Raw genomic sequence first — 23071 nt, 5'->3', positions numbered from 1 at the left:
TCAACCCACTAGCCCGCTAATGAATCATAGGACTGTGCAATTAGTCAGCCCGCATGCTGCCCACAGTGACAATAGACACTCTGATTGTGACCACAGAGTTTGAAAGGAGCAGAACAATGGTCGGCCCTAATGATGATTAATAAGATGTTGTAATTGGCCTTGGTTAGGAGCATTCAGTCACACACATGTAATTTGAAGTTTCTAATTGGAGGACATTTAAAGTTATTCATTGGATTCTGGGTTGCTTTTTACTTATGTTTATGATACCACTTTAAATGGGGCATTACCCGATTCTGTTCGCTTTTATATATGTCTGAGCTTAGGTGGGTTTCAGGTCCATTTGGAGAAGGGGAACTAAGACACTAACTTCACTCATTCAAAGAACATGGAAGTAATTCAGTAGTGGTGTGGTGCTGAGGACGAGGGCGTTTGGTCTAGTCGATTAATCGGTCAATGATGTCTTAGTTGACAAACCTTTTTATTAGTTGACCAATTATTTCATTCAACAGCACAAAGGAGACGACAAAGAGATCAATTCATTCTGGATGCAAATACATTTAAACCCAACTGATGCAGTGAGTGGCTTCTCATTTGTGGAAAGACAAATCCCGTGGTCATGGAAAAGATGTCAGTATGTTTGAGAAAGGTCAAGAATCAGAAACTACAAATCTGAACCCCAGTGAGAGTGTTTGGGACGAGCTGGAGAAGGCTTTGTGCAGTGGTCACTCTCTCCATCATCAACACAAGATCTGTGTGAAAAAAATGTAATACTGGATGGAAATACATATTTTAATATTGCAGAAGCTTATTGAAACAAATGTGTGCGGTATGTGTATATACGCTAGGCCTCCCTGCTTTTTAGTCAACTAATCAATGCAGAGGACATGTATTTAGTCAACCAATAATTGATTTAGTTGATTACAGCCCCACTAAGGACTTGATGGTTACAACTTTGATTATGGGACCTGGTTGGGCCGTTCCTTCTGACTGCTTATGTTCTCAGTTTAGTTCTGTTTGTGCACCAGGCTGATATTCATCGTCATTAAACAAGATCTGGACATAGATCCTGCACTGCTCCTGACCTCTCCTACTTGCACGCAGAGGACACGTTTCTTCTTTTGTTACTTTTAATGGCGTTTGGCAGCCAACTGAAAAGGTGCATTTACTGCCACTCACTGAAGTGGAGAATCTGACCGATGGTCCAACCTGGGATTCAGGAGGAGCAGAGTGGTTTTCTTCCCGGTCGTGGAACACTGGACCAGCTCTATACCCTCCATCCGGTGCTCGAGGGTTCATGGGAGTTTGCCCAACCAGTCCACATGTGCTTTGTGGATCTGGAGAAGGCTTTCGACCGTGTCTCTTGGGGTGTCCTTTGGAGGGTGCTCTGGGAATATGGGGACCGGGGCCCTTTGCTCAGAGCTGTGTTCGCATTGTAAGTCAGACCTGCTCCCAGTGCATGTTGGACTCCCTCAGGGCTGCCCTTTGTCACCGGTCCTGTTCATTGTTTTTATGGACAGAATTTCTAGGCGCAGTCAGGGGTTGGAGGGTGTTGTCAGGGGCCGAAGGGTGTCCGGTTTGGGGACCACAGGATTCCATCTCTGCTGTTTGCAGATGATGTTGTCCTGATGGCTCCATCAAACCCGGACCTGCAACATGCACTGGGACGGTTTGCAGCCGAGTGTGAAGCGGCTGGGATGAGAATCAGCTCCTCCAAATCCGAGGCCAAGTCTGGAGTCAGTGAACATAGACTGTTGCCTCTGCGACCCGGCCCCGGATAAGCAGAAGAATATGGATGGATATGACATTTTAGACTGTTATATTGACCCTTATAACAATACACATTTGATTTCCATGAATCTGTTTCCCCTCAAACCAAAATAGAAAAGTAATTTATAACAGCTTGAAATAGTTGTGTGGACGTGTTACCAGATTAACAGCGAGAACGAAACGAAAGAAATGTGCAAATGCTTATTAAAGACAGGGGTGTTGACAAGTAGGCTGCGCTTCCATGCATCAAAAGCGCCAAAAAATCTCTTGGAGTGAAGTGCGCTATGACGAATAATGGCTGACAACGGCAGTCACACCTTTTGCTGATGCTGTAGCGCTTGCACCGTCTTCTTGTGTGGAAGATTTAGCATGCCGTTTGAAGACAGCCTGACTGACTGGGGATTAATTATTTTGGATGATTTATCAGACTTACGCCGACCAGAGTTTAGAGAGGTGTCAGCGCGGGATGTGATTTTCCCAGTAGGTTTAAGCCCTCAAAGATCTGTGTACGCCACCTACTGTGTGTGGTTATGAACAGAAAGAGGGACGGGGCTAAAGGCTGGACAGGGATAATGTAAGCGGATCGCTGCAATAGACGGGGGACAGGTTTATTTGTTTTTTGTTGAAGGTGAAATCGTGCATTAAATACTAGACAATAACTGGCAGAGATAGAAACGCTACAAAAGTTATTCTACTAAAAATACATTGCAATCAGTCACTCATTTGATTGGACCAATTATGCCAAACTCTGCTTATGTCTCTGTGTCTTGTCCTTTGTTTTGAGTTTGTGTTAAATATGAATATGCTTTTTTAAGTTTGAGTTAGGGTTGTACCGGAAATCAAGTAATGCTATTCATTAATAAATACTGCTACTATTAGTATCGAAAATAGATACTAATTTGAACTTCAAGCATTGGTACAAAAAAATAACACATTAAAATAAAAAAAGGACCTTTCCTGAACAGTGTTAGAAGGATCGTTGAGCTTTATTAAAACAAGACAAGTTTATTTGTAGAGCACAATTTGCGTAGAAAGTAATTAAAAGTGAGGAACAGAACAGGAAAAGATGCAAGAAACAATAATAATCACCATAAAACTAGTAGTATAACACCTCATGGTAACATAAAGAAAGTACTATTGTTTTGTGTCTATTAAAGGTGTTTTTTTCTTTTCTTTGTGGTGTCAAAATTGAGTCACTGTGGCTTGAATTCTCTACAGAGATATGAAAGTGAACTTAAAGGTAAAACATGTTAAATACATACAGCATGCGCACATCAAACGTACCAGTACCACTATTATTATTAGAAGTGCTACTACTCTGTACTTTCAAACTTTAATAAAACATATTAAAAACATAAAAGCCCAAGTAAAAACAAAGTAATCCTTCATAATACTATTGAATACTGAACTTCAACTGATACTTTTCATTTGTACGTTTTATGACATAGACAAGTGTCTGTTTAAAGGAGCTGTTAGAGCTGCACAATCACAATCGAACTTGCAATTTGAATGGACCCAGTGTTTTAAGTACCATCATTTCCTCCGTTTATTCTGCACAAAAACGGAATGAACACTGTACAAACATGTGATTCTTGTAGTTTGTCAGTTCATATCTGGTCTTTTTGTCAATTCTCCTGGACGATTTAAATATGCACTTTTTGCACTTGTTTGCCAAACTATCTTTAAACTACAAACGGCAAATAAACTAAACTAACTTTGAACAGAATCAGAAACAGAAAAATGCTCCTCTACATTTCGACTGAGATGCAGAATTATTGGCAGTGATAAACTGATCAAATCTGTTTCTTTGCTTTTTCTTTGCCAATTTTTGTCCGTGAAGCTTTTGTTTTGCTGAAATTACTTTAACAGAGCAAAATGTAAAGTGAAAATAGTTTCTCCGTTGTTGTTGTTGTTGTTGTTGTTGTTACGACTGTGCAGAGCTTAGCTAACATTAGTTTGTTTGCTAACAGCAGTTGGGGATTTAAGACACTTCAATTGCTGCATATCAATTAATTTCTTCAATAAATTGACTCAAAAACATCTTGTTTAAAGAGCAACGTAATGTATTTAACTTATGATCCCAAAGCCTGTGTCAGTGGTAACTGTGAGCGTAGCTGCAGTGATCCTGTTGTTTATCTGGTTACTTAATTTAGTTCTTTTAGACGCCAGGTACAGGCTAAATATTTAATACAGGTGTTGACATTTGTATTTGTTGTTATATTCCAGCCACTCTTTTGCATTTCAGTTGTGTTTTTGTGCTCTTACAGCAGAAAAATATACTTTCTCACTATTGATTCTAATAATGTCATCTGCATAACCTCTGCACTTTCACAGTTAGTGTCAAAACACAACATAGGATTAAAACACGTTTTTGTTTTTGTTTCATTGCTTGTTATACATTTATTTATTAGATCAACCTTCATCATGAATTAGAAAGGAACACTCACTAAATTGTGTGTGGAAATACCATAAATCATTCCTCTGATTTAAGAAAAGTAACTGTATTCTGAACACCACCGAATGAGAGAGTAACGGAATATAGTTACTCAAACTGAATATTCTGAATGTGTATATCAGTTGAACATAAATCTCATATCTAATACATACACAAGGCCCCAGTAGCTGTGAATTGGGTCAGCGCCGTGTCGTACCCTCCTCAGAGCGAGAGCGATGCCGGGGCCCGTCTGTGCTGAACATATGGAGCTGGATGCAGGTGACGCGGCCCCCGGAGCGTCTCTGTCAGGGGCCACCACGGGGGTCGCTCGGGTCACACGCTCCTCCCGCCCGGGCCCCCACGCGGTGTCTGGCCGTCCCGCGCCTCAGACCGTCCCCGCCGCCGCCGGCCCAGCCTGACGACACTTCAGCCCAGACGCTTTCCGTGGACCGGGGCCAAACCGCAGTGGTGAAGGCGCAGGGGGGGGAGGGGGCCCTGCTGCCACTAACAATGTGCAGGCCAGACCAGACTGCAGCGATTGGACGCATTGATCGCTCGGATTTGATTTATTGATCAGTGGCTCTCTCTCTCTCTTTCTCTCTCTCTCCCACCCCCCTTCTTGCCTTTTCTTTCATTCTCACCCCCCCGTCTCACCCCCGAACGTCTCGACTCTCGGGTGCGGGGCTAATCTGCGACGACTGTGGACACGGCGCAGAAAATGGCAGGCGATAAGGAACGTATGAAAAAGAAGCTATACACTTATCTTAATCACACGCGTGCACCGGCGCCTGGACACACGCCCGCCCCTGTCCCGAGTGCGTTTGTGTGTGTGTGTGTTTGTGTGTGTGTGTGTGTGTGTGTGTGTGTCTCGCTCCTTTGTGCCGGGCCTAGCGTGCGGCGGTGGGGGTGTAGGCGGTACAGTCACCAGGCAGAACAGAGTGGATCTATAAATTGATGGAATTCAAAGCCTCCAGCATCGATTACCATTACAACAAACAGCGGCTCACAGAATGTCTGATTATTTTTAGACAAAGATTGTGTGCTCTCAGCAGCTATTCTTGCTGATGCTGTCACACTCTCAGACATCTGCCTATGATTGCAATTAGATGGATACAAAAAGAAAAATAATACCCCATCTGCATTTTCCCCTCTCTCGCTCTACACCTCCCATTTTTTCGCTCTTTAATTTGTGCTGTCCAAGCCCGCTGCACACAATAGTCATTTGGGCTCTACCTCATTGCAGCAGTACCTAGTGAGACTTTTCTTTTTGCTTCTTTTTTTTCCCACTTGTCAACATTTTCCTCCACGGGTTGTCTCTGTGAAAGGCCAGAAAATAGCTTACCACTACAGATGTAATCAAGACGAGCTAGGTTTAATGAATCAATGTCAAATCTACTCGGCACAATGCATTAGTGAGTCCCACATTTGACTAAAACGCGCACACAAGCGGCACCACTTAAGTCCCAGCGCTCTCTTTGCTAAGACAATAGACTGTACTGTTGAGCCTGCAGTTAGAGGACACCGTGTGCTGCTCACAGGTCATACCTATAGTTAATTGTACATCATTGCTAACATTGAAAGGAGGAAGCACAAAGTTGTAGTTTTAATAGTCAAAAGACATTAGTTTTTGCTGTTGCACTTGTTACAAGGCAGTAAACGTATGCAAAACTAGTATGATAACACATTCAGGTTTCCAAATACACCATTCCCTGATACGAAAGGTGTTGCTGAAAGTAGGATAGAACTGAAAAACATGTATATCTGTCAGTTTTTTTTATTTAAACCTGTCATTTGTCTTTTATGATATTGTTAGAGGTGCACGAATGTGACTTTTCTGTTTGGGCGTCCGTCTGCACCTACTTGTCTTCATGGAAATGTTTGTTTTGCCTGAATGTTCCACTGTATGGCATTAAACAAAAAAATTCCAACACTTAGCACCTTCTGTGGAACATTCCTGGCAAAGCGATAACATCTCCATAGAGACAAGCAGATGGCGGACCCTCCACCAGCAAAGTTACATAGTGCACCTTTAAAGTGCACGTGACAGATTAGACTACATTTCACTAAAACATAGTCAACATGATTATACGTAAGATTTGACTAAACATTTTCTCATTTTCTTCCAGTATGACCATTTTTGTTAAGTTTATAATATTACTTCCTGGTTTGGACACAAGTAGCAAATGTGACATAGGTAGAGGTAAATCCACAACTGTTACCAAGCAACCATACAATAAAGAACGGACAAAATCCATGTAAATTACACAATAGTTACAATTTGACAAAAAAAACACCTTACACCTTTATTTTGTCCATTATTGTTTAAACATTCAAGAAATGTTTTAACAATTGTTCCAGCATTTTCAACTTTTATTTTCTAATTTTCTTCACAAACTGCCACTTGATACATATTTACCACAGTTATTATCTCGCCAAACAAAGTCATAAATAGAAAACATTAGCACCTGACACATAAGACAATGCCTTGTCTGAGCACTATATGATTATCAATACATTTAAAATGACTTAAGAACCATCATTTCCCTTTGTTATCTGATCACCTCATGTCTCAGGCTCCAGGTTTAAGCCCCCATCTCCTGTCGCCCGGCGGCCCCAGACACAGCTCCGCCCCTGGGGGAAACTCATCAATTATGGCTGGGTCTTTGACTGGCAGAACCTTAATGACAGGAGCCGGCTATTGACCCGACTGCCACACACTGAAAACTGGCTCCCAATCACAGCCGTGTTTAAATCCTGTCAAACGATTCCTGACCAAGTCTTGTGCCCAGAGAGAGATTTGAGGTCCACTGTGATCCGCGCTTAGAGGGATCATTTAATGTTCACATGCAAATGATTTTCTCAAGTAAAGAACTCAACATAATGGAGTGGCTTTACCTGGACTGGCCTCGTGTCTGTGCTGCACGTGAGCTTGAGCTGTGTTGTTTTGGATGAAATCTTAATAGTTTGTATCACAAGAGATGAAATTATATCAAGGATGCTTTAATCTTCTATGTCAGATGTCAGTGAGTATGTATTCAAATCTATCTAACTTACCCAGCAGTCACAGACCCTTATTCACATACATTCATTTTCAGTGCGTGTTTGGCTTTAAAAGTGCTTTTTCAGACAGCTAAGTGAAGCTGGGGTGGACCACCCAAGCGCAGCCAATCAGAGCACTACTTCCAGCTCTTACTTCCTGGTTGAGGATGAGATAAAATACTCAATTATTAACCGTAGACCGTGCAGTGGTCTCATTATGTCAAAAAGTGCTGCTTTTACAATAGTCTCTTTGGGGAAAACCACACATTCAGTAATTAACAAAAGAAATGTCATGTAGCCGAGCTTTGACCAAAAGTCTGAAAGGGCAGCGAGCACCTTCTTAAGGGCTGAAAAATGAATGTATACAAACCAATGACTATGTGAATGGGCCCCAGGTTTTTTTGTGCTGAAAACGTTGGGCCCCGAGTATGAAAAGGTTCCCCTGAACTCCAGTTCTTTTTCACAGATATTGTCACTCAAAACACCAATATGGAAACAATGATTCTTTAATCTAATGGAGCTTTCTTCTTTTAATTGTCATGTCTCATTTGAAAGGTTTGACCAGGAGTTACCGATCACTTTTTAGCTGCAACTATTGCAGAAGCCAATGTGCTGCCCTGTTGTCTGAGATGGATCACGTCTGAGAACTCTCCGGACAAAACTCGGACAAAAACAGAGTAAAGTTCCTCCAATCAGGCGGCAGAAGCAGTCAAAGCAGCTAACAGTGAGTTCTGCTTGACTTCTCCTGCAGAAGACAGACATAGTTTCATTTGACGGGCTGTTGGCCAGGCTCCCCTCCCTTTTAATGGACTACAAACTGTGGGGGTGCGTTCAAAATAACACCATCATTATAGCAACAATGTTTGCTGTGCATTACAGCATGAGTCCACAGGCAATAAAAACAAACAGAGGAATTAGCTCTGGAAATGATCAAGGGTTTGAGTTTCAAAATCTATTATTATATAGTAAAGAAAGGGTAAATGCATTGCAGTGGATGTGGATCACTGCTGGATGTGTTGCCCTTTTATGACAAACATTAGTAAAAGTACACTTAGTTGTCTCACAATTTCTCAACATAAAAGCTCTGTTAAAAATGTACATTCACTTCTCAAACTGTATCATGATAAAAGACTAAACCAAAATCAAAATAAGGCTATGGATTTAGGCCTAAAACAGTTATGACAGTCTTTATTTTTACATTCTAATAAGCAGTAGGGATGTCCCGATCCAGTTTGGTTTGCTCTCGATCCAATACTGATCTCCAATCCGATACATATCTTCTTTGTTTTATTGTTTTTAACACCTTTTATGTAAAAAAGAAGAATGCTAAGTTTTGCTCCAGTTTAATTGAATCATTCCAATCACCCGCAATGTTTCTCCATCATATGATCTAGTTATCGAGTACATTAATATGCACGTGAACAAGTTAGCGCACAGTCTAGCCCTGCTCTGTTTGTTTGTCCCTCTTAAGGCTCCGTGAAGACATCGTAGACGTAAAACAAATACTATCTCTGTCCTTAAGGATGCGTTTCGCTGCGTAGAGCCTCTTCAGTCAGTGTTCATGCTGCTCTGGGCTTTATCCATAGCATTAGCAGAGACAGCGGCGCGTGGAGGACGTACTGACTCCGATCCATGCCGATACAAACCAGAACCGAAGAAGCGGCTCCTGAGATATTTCTGTCCTTTGTTGTGCGGATGTGGCGTATATTGTGAAACTCCGGCAACCACAGTGACTAGCAACCGTTCAATGCTAATCAAACAGTCATTATGTTATGCATGTATTATGTATAAACCCAAGAACGTGCAACGGTTTAACACAAACGCCGATTATAAAGTTGAGACAGTCATGTATCGGGCTTAGATTTGTATACCTTCTCCTGGTGTTGTAGTGTGATTTGTAGTCCGTCTCCCTTTGCGCCTTCCTGTTCTGCACTTGGTCTTGCAGTAATCTGAAATGCACCTCTTGACTTCTCCTCTGTGTTCTCTTGATTATGTCTTAAGTACTTGAGAAATCCGCCGGCGCCTTCTGGAGGACTGCTCTGTGCCGAGATTAGCCTCCGTGGCCATTTGAATCCGGCGGAGGTTGGACTCCGAAGCCTTCTCTATAATCTCCACTGTCTCATCCCCGTTCCATTGTACTGGGGCAAACTGGAGTTCAATCCCATTCACGGACTGGATGACACTTTGACCATAAGCCACGCTGCTCGAGGGGGGGGGGGGGAACTCAAACACTCACAATCACCGCAGCCATTTGAAATATAGTCTTTTTAATACGCTGAGAATCCTCCCATCTGCGCTGTTCCCCGTGCTTTGTGTGCAGAATCCTTCTTACACATGTTACACCAGTGTACCGGGCGATTGTAGGGAGCCAGCAGTAGCCGTAGTACTTATGCTAGAGTGTAGTTGTCACCGGGTACTCAACACTGTTCATTTATCTTAAACATTTGAGGTCTTGAACTAAACGTTTAACTTACTTTAGGGATTTTCTGTCAGTTGTCCATATCATAAGTGCAACAGATTTATGCAAGAAAGACCCAGACGCTCCTGTTTACTTTGGTGAATCAAGTTTAGCTTTTGAGGAGGCTAATAACGGCAAACCTGACTCTATTAGATAATGTTGTAAGAGGAGACTTCGCGATTGCGTGTCTGTGAAAATTCCGTTTTTTTTTTCTCGACACAAAAACCACATTAATGCAAACAAGTCTGACTTCTCATCAAATCATCAAACCCGAGCACCCGAGGACCACACGAACGCAGCATTAGTCATAGTTGCGATAGTAGCATATTGTACAAAAGATCAAGAATACTTTGTCATTCTGTTCCTGTTTGGGCGCCATTTTGAATACTTTATACCATCTAAACGTTCGAAAATGTTGGTTAGAAATCCTGACTGCCATGGCAGCGGGGATAACGTGTCCTCCCTCTGAAACCCACGGGCATAAAAAAAAAAAACTTTGATGCTATCCCTGTGATTAAATGTCAAATCTTCTAAACCGTCCCCCTTGTTTTGTCTTAAAAACAACAAACTTTCACTGTTGCAAACTGTGATGAAGCTTATGCAAGGTTTTATTGAGTTACATCATCGCACTTAATGCATTAACCCTCTCTCTAAATCTCTCCGCCCTCTGGTCTTTGTCAGTCGTGGGACTTGAACCGGCAGCCCTTCAATTAACAGCCCACTTCATGTCCGTCTGCCCGCGCCTTCCCACAGGCTCCGCGCTTCAAGTTTCATCCTCCTCGCTCCACATTTTCCCCGTCTGATGATTTATTCAATTGCCTTTAAGTAAGACCGCACATTAATTAAAACACGGTCCGTTTAATTTGCAGATTTCATATATAAACGGTGGAAATCGAATCCCCACTGTCAGTTTTCTATTGTGTTTGCTGGTTTCCAAGCGGGGACAATGTGAATGTTTGTTTCGAGGTGTGCTTTCTCAGTACAAGAGAGTAGCGTTTTTCCTGTTCGCTGAAAGACTCGGGAATTGGATGATGGGTCGATAATATCGGATTTGTGGATGGCGTGCGGTGGTGGGTGCAGCTGAGTCCAGCATGAATGCATCGGATACACTGTCAAAGGGTGGAGCCTGCTGGAAGGAAATACTAGAATACTTTTACTTTGACTTATTTCAGATTTGAAGTGTATTGGATGTGCTGGAAGAGACAAGCCATACAACGTTGTGTCTGACATTTGTCTACAAGGCAAACATCAGACCAAACCCCTCCAGACAATGCACATTATAGATTATATTTCAGGTATACATAACCGACCTTGTGATGGTTAAGCTATAATTGTACAGAAGATCTCCTGAAAGTCATAAATCTCATCATGTTTTCTGTTTTAATGCTTTTACTTTAAGACAAAGTGGCTAAATCAAAGTTATAGTATTGACAAAAATGAATATCTGGATGTTTTTAGCAATATAGTAATAGTACTGTTAATTTGTCATATTTATTGTTCCTGTTCTGTAAAGTGTCTCTGACTGTCCAAGAAAATGCTATATAAGTATTATTATGATTGTTGTGATATTATGATTATTATGATTGTTGTGATTGTTGTGATTATTGTGGTTTTGATTGTTGTGATTGTGATTATTGCGATTATTATGATTGTTGTGATCATTGTGATTATTGTGGTTTGAATTGTTGTGATTGTGATGATTATGATTGTTGTGATTGTTGTGATGATTGTGGTTTTGATTGTTGTGATTGTGATTATTGCGATTATTATGATTCTTGTGATCATTGTGATTATTGTGGTTTGAATTGTTGTGATTGTGATGATTATGATTGTTGTGATTGTTGTGATGATTGTGGTTTTGATTGTTGTGATGATTGTGATTATTATGATTATTATGATTGTTGTGATGATTCTGGTTTTGATTGTTGTCATTATTGTGGTTTTGATTATTATGATTATTGTGATTATTGTGGTTGTGATTGTTGTGATTATTGCGGTTTTGATTGTTGTGATTGTTGTGATTATTGCGGTTTTGATTGTTGTGATTGTTGTCATTATTGTGATTATCGTTCATATTAAGTATTGAAGTAGTATTTGTAAACAGCATCTCCAGTACTATTACATTCCAGGAGCTTTTACTTGGCCACATCTTTTCCTGTTGAAATCTATAAATAGCCGATGTGCCGAGACCTTAATGACTTTGTTTTTTGTTGTTGCTGCCGAATTGAAAATCATTGCGGGATCAATAAATCCATGTTTTACCTCGAGAAGGACTGAAAAGATGGAAATGGATTTGACCCGCGTTTGGAATGAGGTCCCGGCCATGCTTTTAAAATCGCCTATCGAGTTTGCCGTGTTGTTTTTGAAGACATTTGTGCATTTCCTCTCTCGCCTCACTCCCCCCTCCCCTCGCCTCACTCCATACCCGGTGTATTGATTACTTCAAATACTGATTATCTAAAAGGCCTCTGCTACTGTAACCATTGGATTTATTTGGGCTTAATTATTTATGGGCCCAGGCTAGCTGTAAGTACTACTGCTGTGAGATCATGAAGGATTACATAGTTAATATTCAGCAGTGTATTTTTATTTATGTGCACTCCAGAGCGTTACGGGACGAGCTTTGGCCAAGTGCCCTCTCTCACTCTACTGTATCATACTATAAAGTTTTACTGACAAATTCTGGAATCTTAAAGATGTTTTAGTGTATTTTTCTTCTTATGCTTGAGCGTTGAAATGATTTCGATGCGACGGAAAAGGCTTGACGCTGGATACCGATTTTAATACAAAATGAGGATTAAAACACTACTTTGGGTCAAAATAACTGTAGGTTATTTTGTATTTTCATGTGGTATTGTACATGCTCCGATATATAGATATATGGATAGAAAAATATTCCGGAAAGGTCCAAATTTGTCCTTTTTGAATGATTTGTTCAGTATCAGTCTCTATGTTCCATATTAGTTTTATTATTATAACTATCTGGGTACTATCAATGTTTTTGACAAACCTATGACCTGATTGAACAATTTATGTTTTAATAATCTCAAGTGTTCAAATTGCACATTTTAAAGGAGACGTATAACGCTTTTTTCCACGTACTTGGTTTTGAACTATAACATAAGCAGATCATAATTTTACATTTTGTTCGTTGCAAACCGCACTTTTGATGAAAAACGCCTTAACATTAGAAACTGGTTAATTGACTTCCTGTTCAAAACCGCAGAACTGATAAGCCCCGCCTCTTCACTTCATTTCACCGTAACAAGCAGCAGATTTTCATTGATGCATTTTTACTTTAGAACCCAACATGTATCGCTGTCACTTTTTCAAACAATCACAACTAAGTACAGGGATGTGGGCGGGGATAGGGGGTAGGTGGAAACATGATGAGGAAACACACTGAAACATGAACTTACAAACTCCCTAATTCAGAAGATGTTGCGTACAAATCGAAACTACAAGCATTTTTTTTTAAACACAGAAAAAGACGGAATGTTTTGGTGTTTTTGGAGGAAATCGTGAAACTCCGATGTTGTAATTGGTGATTCAAATTGAGATTTCCATTCGATTCGGCCCTGGACTTTGGTATAGTTCAGCTCAGAGTCCCACTGACTAGAAGGCAGTTAGTTCAATCCCAGACTAAAACAAGCCTAAAAAGAACAAACCAGGGCAAAATGTGACTTTTCCTGAACAGTTTTTGAATTATCTTGAACTTTATCATCACTTGTAGAAGATCACACAGTAACATAAAGGAAACACCATCACGCTGCATTGTAAATTTGATTGTGGTGTTGAAATCGAGACCATTTCCTCCTTTGTGGATCGTTCCTGTAACGTTTTGCACCTTTCCAACATGTTTTGTGCATCGTTTTGATCCCTCTGCTCCTCTCTTGCATGTCAATTTACGTCCGAATGTCTCTCTCTCTCGTCATTTCCAGAGGGAGCTGAACTCGGTGGCGTCGGAGCTGGCCGGCCGGCAGGAGGAGAGCGAGGATTCCCACAAGCACTTGGTGGAGCTGAGCCGAGAGTTCAAGAGAAATGTCCCGGAGGTGAGGCCCCCCAAATAACACAATAACACCACTAACTCAGAGGTCTAAGTCAGAGCTGTCGGCACTTAAGGCAAATCTATACAACTTTTTACTATTGAATTTACGGGCTTAATATCATTCGAATCGGTCCCGGATGGAAACAGGCAAATAACTCCTGCATCTTAGAGTGAATGCCAGGATTGCAGATTGCAGACATGTTGTGAAATATGAAGGAGAATCTAAACATTTTATGGGGAAGAAGTGGGGACGCGCTAACCGAGACTATATTTTTATACCGCGCAATGATAAACGTATTCCTTTTATATCCTTTGCGTTTCTCTTAATGCTGTTTCACTTGCATTTACCAGACGCTGTGTGATGAACTGGTGCCATTGACGGGTTCTCGGTGGGTTCTCAATTAGACACAAATAAATGCTATGTCGTCAAAATTGTAGGATGGAGGGTCGAATGGAGGCGAAGTGAAGTATGCGACGATATATTTTCAACGATTAACCAATGTCAGATCAAAAATGCCAGTAGATTTTAAAGTGCATATGTCAGGTTTGACTACGCTTTTCTCTAAAACAAAAGGAACAATGATGATATTTAAGATTTTTGCCGGTTTTGCTCCAGTTTGGGAGTTTTGGTGATGTTTATAATGTTACTTCCTGGTTGGACACGAGCAGCAGAGGTCATTTTATAACTGTTACCTAGAAACCACAAAAGCCAGAATCCATATGAATTTTATCCATATCGTTGTGATTTGATATTTAGTAATACTTGATAACGTGCTTATTTTTTTAATTATTGTTTAAACGGCTAGAAATTGTTTTAAGTTTCATGCAAATTGTCTCGCTTTCTGATGACAGAGGATTCTGTTTTTAAACTTGGCTCTACTTCCTGTAATCAACTTCAACTTTTGTTTGTCCATTATTCTTCACAAACTACAAATTGATATAAAACTACGATGAATATTTACCGCAGAGACTACCACACCAAACAAGTCATAATTAGTCGAACATGAGAACCTGTCACATGGGCTTTAAGTCTTCAAAATATCTATTTATTTATTTAAAAAAACTATTTATGGCATATCACGTCATTAAAAGACATAAATGCACCTTTTCAGTTGGCTGCCAACAACAACATAAACATACATTACCAGGATAGAAATGTCAATTATTTTGCTTTTCTAATACAAAACTTTCACAAAAATTCACATTTCTTGCCTCAAAAGTGTGTTTCAGCTTCACAAAAAGTATGATTTGTGGTAAAGTATTTTTTAAACTTTGTGAGGTCTGTAAGTGTTATTCCAGTAAAACCTAAAAATCTGGATTCTCTCTTATGTAGTATTTGAGTACTCTGAGATGACTTGGAATGAAAAGTGGGATATAAATATAATCTGTTATTATTGCCATCATTTTAACAATAATAATTAAACTTAGATCCGCCTGAAAATTGCATTAAAAATTCTAAAATGTACGTCTTTTTTGGTTAAAATTTCATTAAATCAGGCAAAGAATTGGAACAAATTTGTCAGTGCTTTGTGTCAAAATCTTGTACGATACAAGATTGTAAAGTTTGGTGTCTGTAGGTGCTACTTTAAGGGCTGATTCTTATGTACCTATTTGAGAAGATTAAATGAAATAATCAAACATATTCAGATGTTGGATGTTGTTGTTTCCACATGAACGCTTCTATGTTTAACAAAACTGACCATAAAAAGTAAAAAAAAAAGTTGTATTTAGTATGAAATTGTGTCAAAATGTTGTCTCATGTTGTCATGGATCTCATCTTTTCCCACCTGTCCAACATTTCCATTTTGTGACATTATCATGAACATGTAGAGGAGACGTACAGTGTGATTCCAGACCCTCCTCTTGCTTGGATCAATTCTTTTCAATAAACAGTCTTTAATCATAGCTAAACTGAACTGTAAAACTTTGGTCTCAAATGAGCTGTCATCTCTAATTGCACATATATTTTCATAATCTTTGAAACACGTTCAACCCGCGTCTGTTTCATAATCCAAACGCATCATTTAGACACACAAACATTAGACGTGATCCTCGGCTGTCTTATCCTCTTCTTTGAGACACATTGACATCTTGGCTCAAGTCAAAGACGGCGTTTAGATATTTAATAAATGAGCCTGGGGGCTGTTTGCTGTCTGCGAGAGTTTGAGCGGGAGCTACAGCGCTGTGATCTTGTGGCTGTAATGCGAGTGTTTAAGACTGGATCAGACTGTCACGAATGGCAGCACAATCCCTTTACCTGAGGCGCTCGGCAGCAGCTCGAATCAGGCTAAAGCGGCTACTGGGGGGAAAAAAAACACTTTGTAAGGAAGTCCACTCAAGCTCTTCGGGCTTAGACTGCGATACATTGTGACGTTCAGATGTTCGGTGAGATGAGTCAATGGTGAGTGAAGACGTTTTCTACTGTAGGAGCTCAAAACACAAGACTATACTAGAATTTACTTACAAATATTAAGATCTCGACTATGTACCTGACATCTAAAAAGAAGAAAATCAAGTAAACAGTTGTAGAAAACCAGATAAACAATAGGAATACTGCGACTGCGCTCTCGTACAGACGTTCTCTCCTTAAATAAGATGTTTCTGAGTCCGTTTGTTGAAGAAAATCATTGTTGCAGCGCCATCTACAGGTCTTAGTGCGAGGCTTGGTCAGGACTATTGGAACTGTCCCATTTGACCCATTGTAGTAACAGAGATACTGCTTCTAGTTTCCGTTTAACCACATAAAGTTTGAGCAATAAAAGCTCCACAGACAAAAAAAGAAACATTTTGTCAGTTCAGTCAGGATGAGATTGAGGAGCATTTTTCACATAAAAGAATGGAACTAAATACAAATACTGATACATTTTTGTGAAGTAAATTGAACTCTGAGGACGACAGCGCGAGTACAGCTTAACTCCCAGTCGTTCCAGTGCAACTTTGTCTCTGCTCCAAACTCACAAAACCTCACTGCATCGGAGCTCAGACTATATGCAAATTGTACTTTAAACACTTTATGTGTAAAAGTCTGCTCTTAAATGACACTGAAACCAGGTTAAAAAGTGAAATAAAAGAAGAGTATTTTTTCTTGCGTACATTTTGCTTTTACTTTACTACAAATTTGGTCCCTATGCTCCACATTTGATACCGATTTCAATACAATGATGATAAAAACTCTGCGTAAAGACAAAATAATGGAATTATTAACATGAAACAACAGTCGTTTCTTTAAAATTAGATAAAGATCACTCTAAAACTATTCCGAAAAGGTCCAATTTTGTCCTATTTGTGTGATTGCTTTCAATATCAATGCTAGTTCAAGTTAGTTCCAGTTTCCATAATAGTATTACTATTATTATTATTATTATTATTATTATTATCATCTGAGTATCAATGTTTCTGACAACATTAGGTTCTCGATTTTTTCCTGTCTGAGCTGAACGATTTTGGGAAAAATAACAAACATTGCGATTAGATTTATGATTCTGTTCAATTGGATAAATATGGCAAGATCAGGGGAAAAAAATAATAAAAATATATATATATATATACGGTATAAATAATGGACACAGGAGCAGTGGTTTCTGTTCCCATCTGAGAACGTGACCTCATTATGTCTGACAGTCTGAAAACAACTCCAGGCCAGGGGTATCCGGGGTGATAGTGGAAATTTGGGATATTGTAATGAAAAAGGGAAAATGTATTCAAGCCTCATTTTTGTCCATTTCAAAGTCAGATTTCCAGAGGGCGGCGGAGAAATTAAAAAAATACTGTAAAATGCAGTTGAACATTGTCTTATAATCGGTCAGAGAGACAAAGCGTTCATGAAGAGTGGAGATCCAACATGTCAAGACTTTTCAGGTTAATCGATAATTGTGATTTATTCAGATCACAATAATCATAAGAACTAAAAGATAAAGATAGATCTCAGTTTCAGTTCAAACTACACATAACATATTTTTTTTATCTGGCTGTTAATGTGACTATATCATTACTTTTTCATTCCAAAAGTTTAATTTCATAAAGCTAAACTTGTGAAGGAAAATAAATGAAGGATTTCACTGTTGTTTGGTCAAAGTGCCAACAATTGTGAATAACATTTCGTCTCAGAGAGCCTAAAGTTACTCCTTTGTGTATATTTCTCATCAAAACCCCTGATAATCGACAGGGAAAAGTGGCATTTGCCTGCATCTGGGAGCATGACGTCATCACAGTCTATTTCCATGAACTTCCGCCTGTGCTCTTTCTTCTCTCGCACAGCGCTGCACTTGAACAGGTGGAGCATCTGCAGACGTGAAACCAGCTGAGTGCGTGTTTTTACTTTCTGTGTGTTCAGGAAGTCCGGGAGATGGTGGCACCTGTTCTCAAGAGTTTCCAGGCCCAGGTGAGTCCGCTATATTTGTACATCTACGTTCACAGCAGAATACGATTCAGGCTGGCCTCAAAACTAAGATTGGATTTGTTAAAGAGGAAATATGAAGCTAAAGCCGTATTCGGATGGGATTAGTGTTAGCTATAGGGACGTCTGTCGATTGAAACGTCAGAGCATTTCACACGTTTTTATGGACTTTATTGTAGAAATGAAGCTTTTAAGTCATCCATGTTGCTGGAGTTTCTTCTATTTTCCACAATGTTCATGTATAACTGTGGTAGCAGCTGTAATAGTGCTATGCCCTGGTCTAAATCCAGACTGGTAGATATTTAAAATAGAATATTTGGTAAAGAAAGCACGCACCTGGTTACTTATTAGCTTCTTCAACAGTTTTTTAGGCAGGATAGTTTTGAGATTGGACGGAAATTATTCAGATATTTTTTCTGGCTTTTGTGCAAAGGCAGTTTTCAATAGGTTTGGGATACTTTCAGTTTGAATTGTGAGATTAAAAACATGAAATATACTATTTAATATTTGTGGGGCTGATAACAAAAGCAACCTATGTTCGAGGGCGTCAGCTCCAGTGAATTTCTTTGAATCTAGAGAGCAACATGTTTAACACTTCAAACTGTGTAAAGGGCTTAAGGAGGGAAAATACTTGATCATCAGCCTTATTCTCATGTATTCGGGTAACAGCAACAGATGGAGCAGCATCATCAAAAAATATTTCCAGCATCGGCAAAGTGCTGGTTAAACGCATCACAAATATCTCTTCTTTGTTGTCGGACTAATAGAATCTTTAATCATTTCATTTTGTAAAGAAGAAGCTGAATTTTACGATAAGGATTTAACCGTTTGCCAACATTTTGCAGAATTTCCCTGTGATTGAGTGAAAGTATTGACGTAGTAAGATATGTTTGGCTTTACGAAAAGTAGAAACATATTTATTGCGTTTGTGACGAAACTGCTCCGAATCTGCTGCTGATTTGGTTTCCTTGGCTTCTGCCCAGGCTTTGTCACGCTCTCGAGATAATGCTGCGATGTTTGGACAGAACCAGGGATTATTCTTAGTTTTGACCTTGACTCTTTTAAGAGGAGCATGTTTACCAGTAATATCATTCAATGTTTTAATAAAAAAAAATCCCGCCTCCGATAGTTTACTGCATGTCCTCCTCCTCTCATCCCATTTAACCCTAAGCTGTCCTGTCTAATAAAGCCTACGGGACAAAAATTACTTAAAGAACAAAAAACAATCCAAACTGGAGAGAAAGGTAAAGAAGTCCTCCAGCTCACGCACAGGTGCAGACGGAGGACGATAAAAAACTGCTATTATTTTTATCCAAACCTATTTCAAGAGCTATGTATTCAAAACTCTTTGACTTGGTGACTTTGGTATTTGCAGATTCAGTGATTTTATAAATATTGCTACTCCACCTCTTTTGCTGGATCAATCACAACAAAATAAATTATAATTGTCAAAAGAAACGTCAGCGTCTGAGATTGTGGAGGTTTGCCATGTTTCAGAGAGTACAAATGTTAAACTATAATATATTCTATTTATGATTGAATACTTTGCACATTCATGTGAACAACTTGAAGACCTGTTTTTATTTAAACGTTGACATATTTAAATCAGTGTTTTGAACATTATTTAATTGAGTATTTGCCACAGACAAGCGTTTAGTAGGTTTAATGTTGATTAAATATGATGTGTTGTTTTGCCGTTCTGCTTTGACTCTTTGCCTTTTATTATTCACTACACTATGAGGCTTGACTCAGCTGATTCCTGTCCCGTTTGACACGGGGCAAGACAGTTTATTCTCCCAGTGATCCTGACTGGCCTTACAAGGGCCATTTGAAGTCATCATACCTGATTGTCACACATTCACTGCTGCAGACGCAAGAGTGAGCTCAATGTTAAAAGATAGAAGACGAGATCCATACATTTTAAAGCGATCACGTTGAAACAGTTTAGTTTTTTTTTTCTTAACAAAAAATTGTCCACATATGGAATTTGCTTGCCACAGTATGATTTAAGCCACAACAAAAACAGGGCGCTGGCAGTGGACCTGAAATCACATTTTCTGGCGCTTTGGATTGTGTTGGGAGAGCACAGTTTGTCCACAAAGTAATTTGCGTTATATAACAGGAAACAGGCATTCAAATCACAATACAAACAGAATTTACTTCAAAAGAGAAGAATGCAGATACAATCCTTTCAGTCATGTGCACAACTATTACCGTATTTTTCTGACTATAAGTCGCACCTTTTTTTCATATTTATACTTATATACTTATACTCCGGAGCGACTTATGTGTGATATTATTTGTTATTTCACACTTGCAACCGCATTTCATACTCCAGTGCTTATATATCTTTTTTTCTTCTCTATTATGCATTTTTTGGCTGGTGCGACTTATAGTCCGGAAAAGACGGTAATATACTAACACTTTTACACTTTCAAGTCCCATGCTTTGCTAAGCTTTTTCAAAATACACATCTACACGACATCATACCAGGAAACTAAACCAACACCAACTTTAGCATTTAGCATTGTAAAATCTCCATTGGTTTAACATTGGGCTGACTGAAAATCCGGATGATGTGTGACGACATGATACCGAGCTCCACACATTTACTGAAACAGGAGCCGGCCGTGATGTATGACTTAACACACACTCACACGCACACACGGGCCGAACCCCTGCACTATGATACAAATTAATGATCTGGTATGGACCGGCAGAAATCCATGGCATCGCTTTTTCCATGTAGCCTCCTCATCTGTCCGCTATCGACTCATGCCTTTTCTGTCAAAGTGAAGTAGCGTCTATCATGCCATTAGATGATCAGATATCTGCCTTCTCATATTTTCTTGGCCCGAGACAAGCCCACATTTCCTGTTGTGATGGTGCATGCAACGCGCCCCCTCTGACGTCGGCCATATTGGAAAAGTCATCTGATATCCACCAAGACTCTGCTCCGGCCATTAAACCAAGGTCATAAATCACATTTGTGCACTGGCGCGTATGGAAATGATACCGCCAAATATGTTTTCCACCGGTCTGGCCTTGCCCCCCTGAACGCTAACCTGAAAGCCTCACCGTCATCATCTGTGAGCGGCGAGAGGGGCCGTGCTGGGAGGTGATTATTGGCAAAAGCCTTTTTAATGTTTGGTAATTGACTGTCAGTCTGAGAAAGCATGGCCCACTGGTGCTATTAGGCGGGAGAGTAAAGGTGTGACCTGTGTGAGTAGCGTAGTATTACCAGAACCAGAACTGTGTGTGTAACGGAGTATTACCAGAACCAGAACTGTGTGAGTAGCGTGGTATTACCAGAACCAGAACTGTGTGAGTAACGTAGTATTACCAGAACCAGAACTGTGTGAGTAGCGTAGTATTACCAGAACCAGAACTGTGTGAGTAGCGTAGTATTGCCAGAACCAGAACTGTGTGAGTAGCGTGGTATTACCAGAACCAGAACTGTGTGTGTAACGGAGTATTACCAGAACCAGAACTGTGTGAGTAGCGTGGTATTACCAGAACCAGAACTGTGTGAGTAACGTAGTATTACCAGAACCAGAACTGTGTGAGTGGCGTAGTATTACCTGAACCATAACTGTGAGAGTAACGTAGTATTACCAGAACCAGAACTGTGTGAGTAGCGTAGTATTACCAGAACCATAACTGTGTGAGTAACGTAGTATTACCTGAACCATAACTGTGAGAGTAACGTAGTATTACCAGAACCAGAACTGTGTGAGTAGCGTAGTATTACCAGAACCAGAACTGTGTGAGTAACGTAGTATTACCAGAACCAGAACTGTGTGAGTAGCGTAGTATTACCAGAACCATAACTGTGAGAGTAACGTAGTATTACCTGAACCATAACTGTGAGAGTAACGTAGTATTACCAGAACCAGAACTGTGTGAGTAACGTAGTATTACCAGAACCAGAACTGTGTGAGTAGCGTAGTATTACCAGAACCATAACTGTGAGAGTAACGTAGTATTACCAGAACCAGAACTGTGTGTGTAACGTAGTATTACCAGAACCAGAACTGTGTGAGTAGCGTAGTATTACCAGAACCATAACTGTGTGTGTAACGTAGTATTACCAGAACCAGAACTGTGTGTGTAACGTAGTATTACCAGAACCAGAACTGTGTGAGTAACGTAGTATTACCAGAACCGGAACTGTGTGAGTAGCGTAGTATTACCAGAACCAGAACTGTGTGTGTATCGTAGTATTACCAGAACCAGAACTGTGTGTGTAACGTAGTATTACCAGAACCATAACTGTGAGTAACGTAGTATTACCAGAACCATAACTGTGAGAGTAACGTACTATTACCAGAACCAGAACTTTGAGAGTAACGTAGTATTACCAGAACTAGAACTGTGTAAGTAACGTAGTATTACCAGAACCATAACTGTGTGTGTAACGTAGTATTACCAGAACCAGAAATGTGTGAGTTACGTAGTATTACCAGAACCAGAACTGTTTGCGTAACGTAGTATTACCAGAACCAGAACTGTTTGCGTAACGTAGTATTACCAGAACCAGAACTGTGAGAGTAACGTAGTATTACCAGAACCAGAACTGTGTGAGTAACGTAGTATTACCAGAACCAGAACTGTGTGCGTAACGTAGTATTACCAGAACCAGAACTGTGTGAGTAGCGTAGTATTACTAGAACCAGAACTGTGAGAGTAACGTAGTATTACCAGAACCAGAACTGTGTGTGTAACGTAGTATTACCAGAACCAGAACTGTGTGAGTAGCGTAGTATTACTAGAACCAGAACTGTGAGAGTAACGTAGTATTACCAGAACCAGAACTGTGTGTGTAACATAGTATTACCAGAACCAGAACTGTGAGAGTTATGTAGTATTACCAGAACCAGAACTGTGAGAGTAACGTAGTATTACCAGAACCAGAACTGTGTGAGTTAT

At 39.9% G+C, this 23071-nt stretch overlaps 1 protein-coding gene across 1 annotated transcript in view; it reads left to right on the top strand.

The window, feature by feature from the left end:
• The window catches only part of cux2b (cut-like homeobox 2b), a 193888-nt gene that overhangs the window by 80676 nt on the left and 90141 nt on the right, over positions 1-23071 (top strand). Inside the window, exons 2-3 of the mRNA XM_072432485.1 lie at positions 13640-13750; positions 18080-18127. Of these exons, the coding sequence (XP_072288586.1) occupies positions 13640-13750; positions 18080-18127 (159 nt within the window). The remainder of the gene's footprint in view (positions 1-13639; positions 13751-18079; positions 18128-23071) is intronic.

Source organism: Eucyclogobius newberryi, unplaced genomic scaffold (assembly GCF_026437365.1).
Source record: "Eucyclogobius newberryi isolate DKJ021-1_F unplaced genomic scaffold, fEucNew1.0.hap1 SCAF_6, whole genome shotgun sequence".
In the NCBI taxonomy this organism is placed as follows: Eukaryota; Metazoa; Chordata; class Actinopteri; order Gobiiformes; family Gobiidae; genus Eucyclogobius; species Eucyclogobius newberryi.
This window is presented reverse-complemented; position numbering and strand designations above follow the sequence as displayed.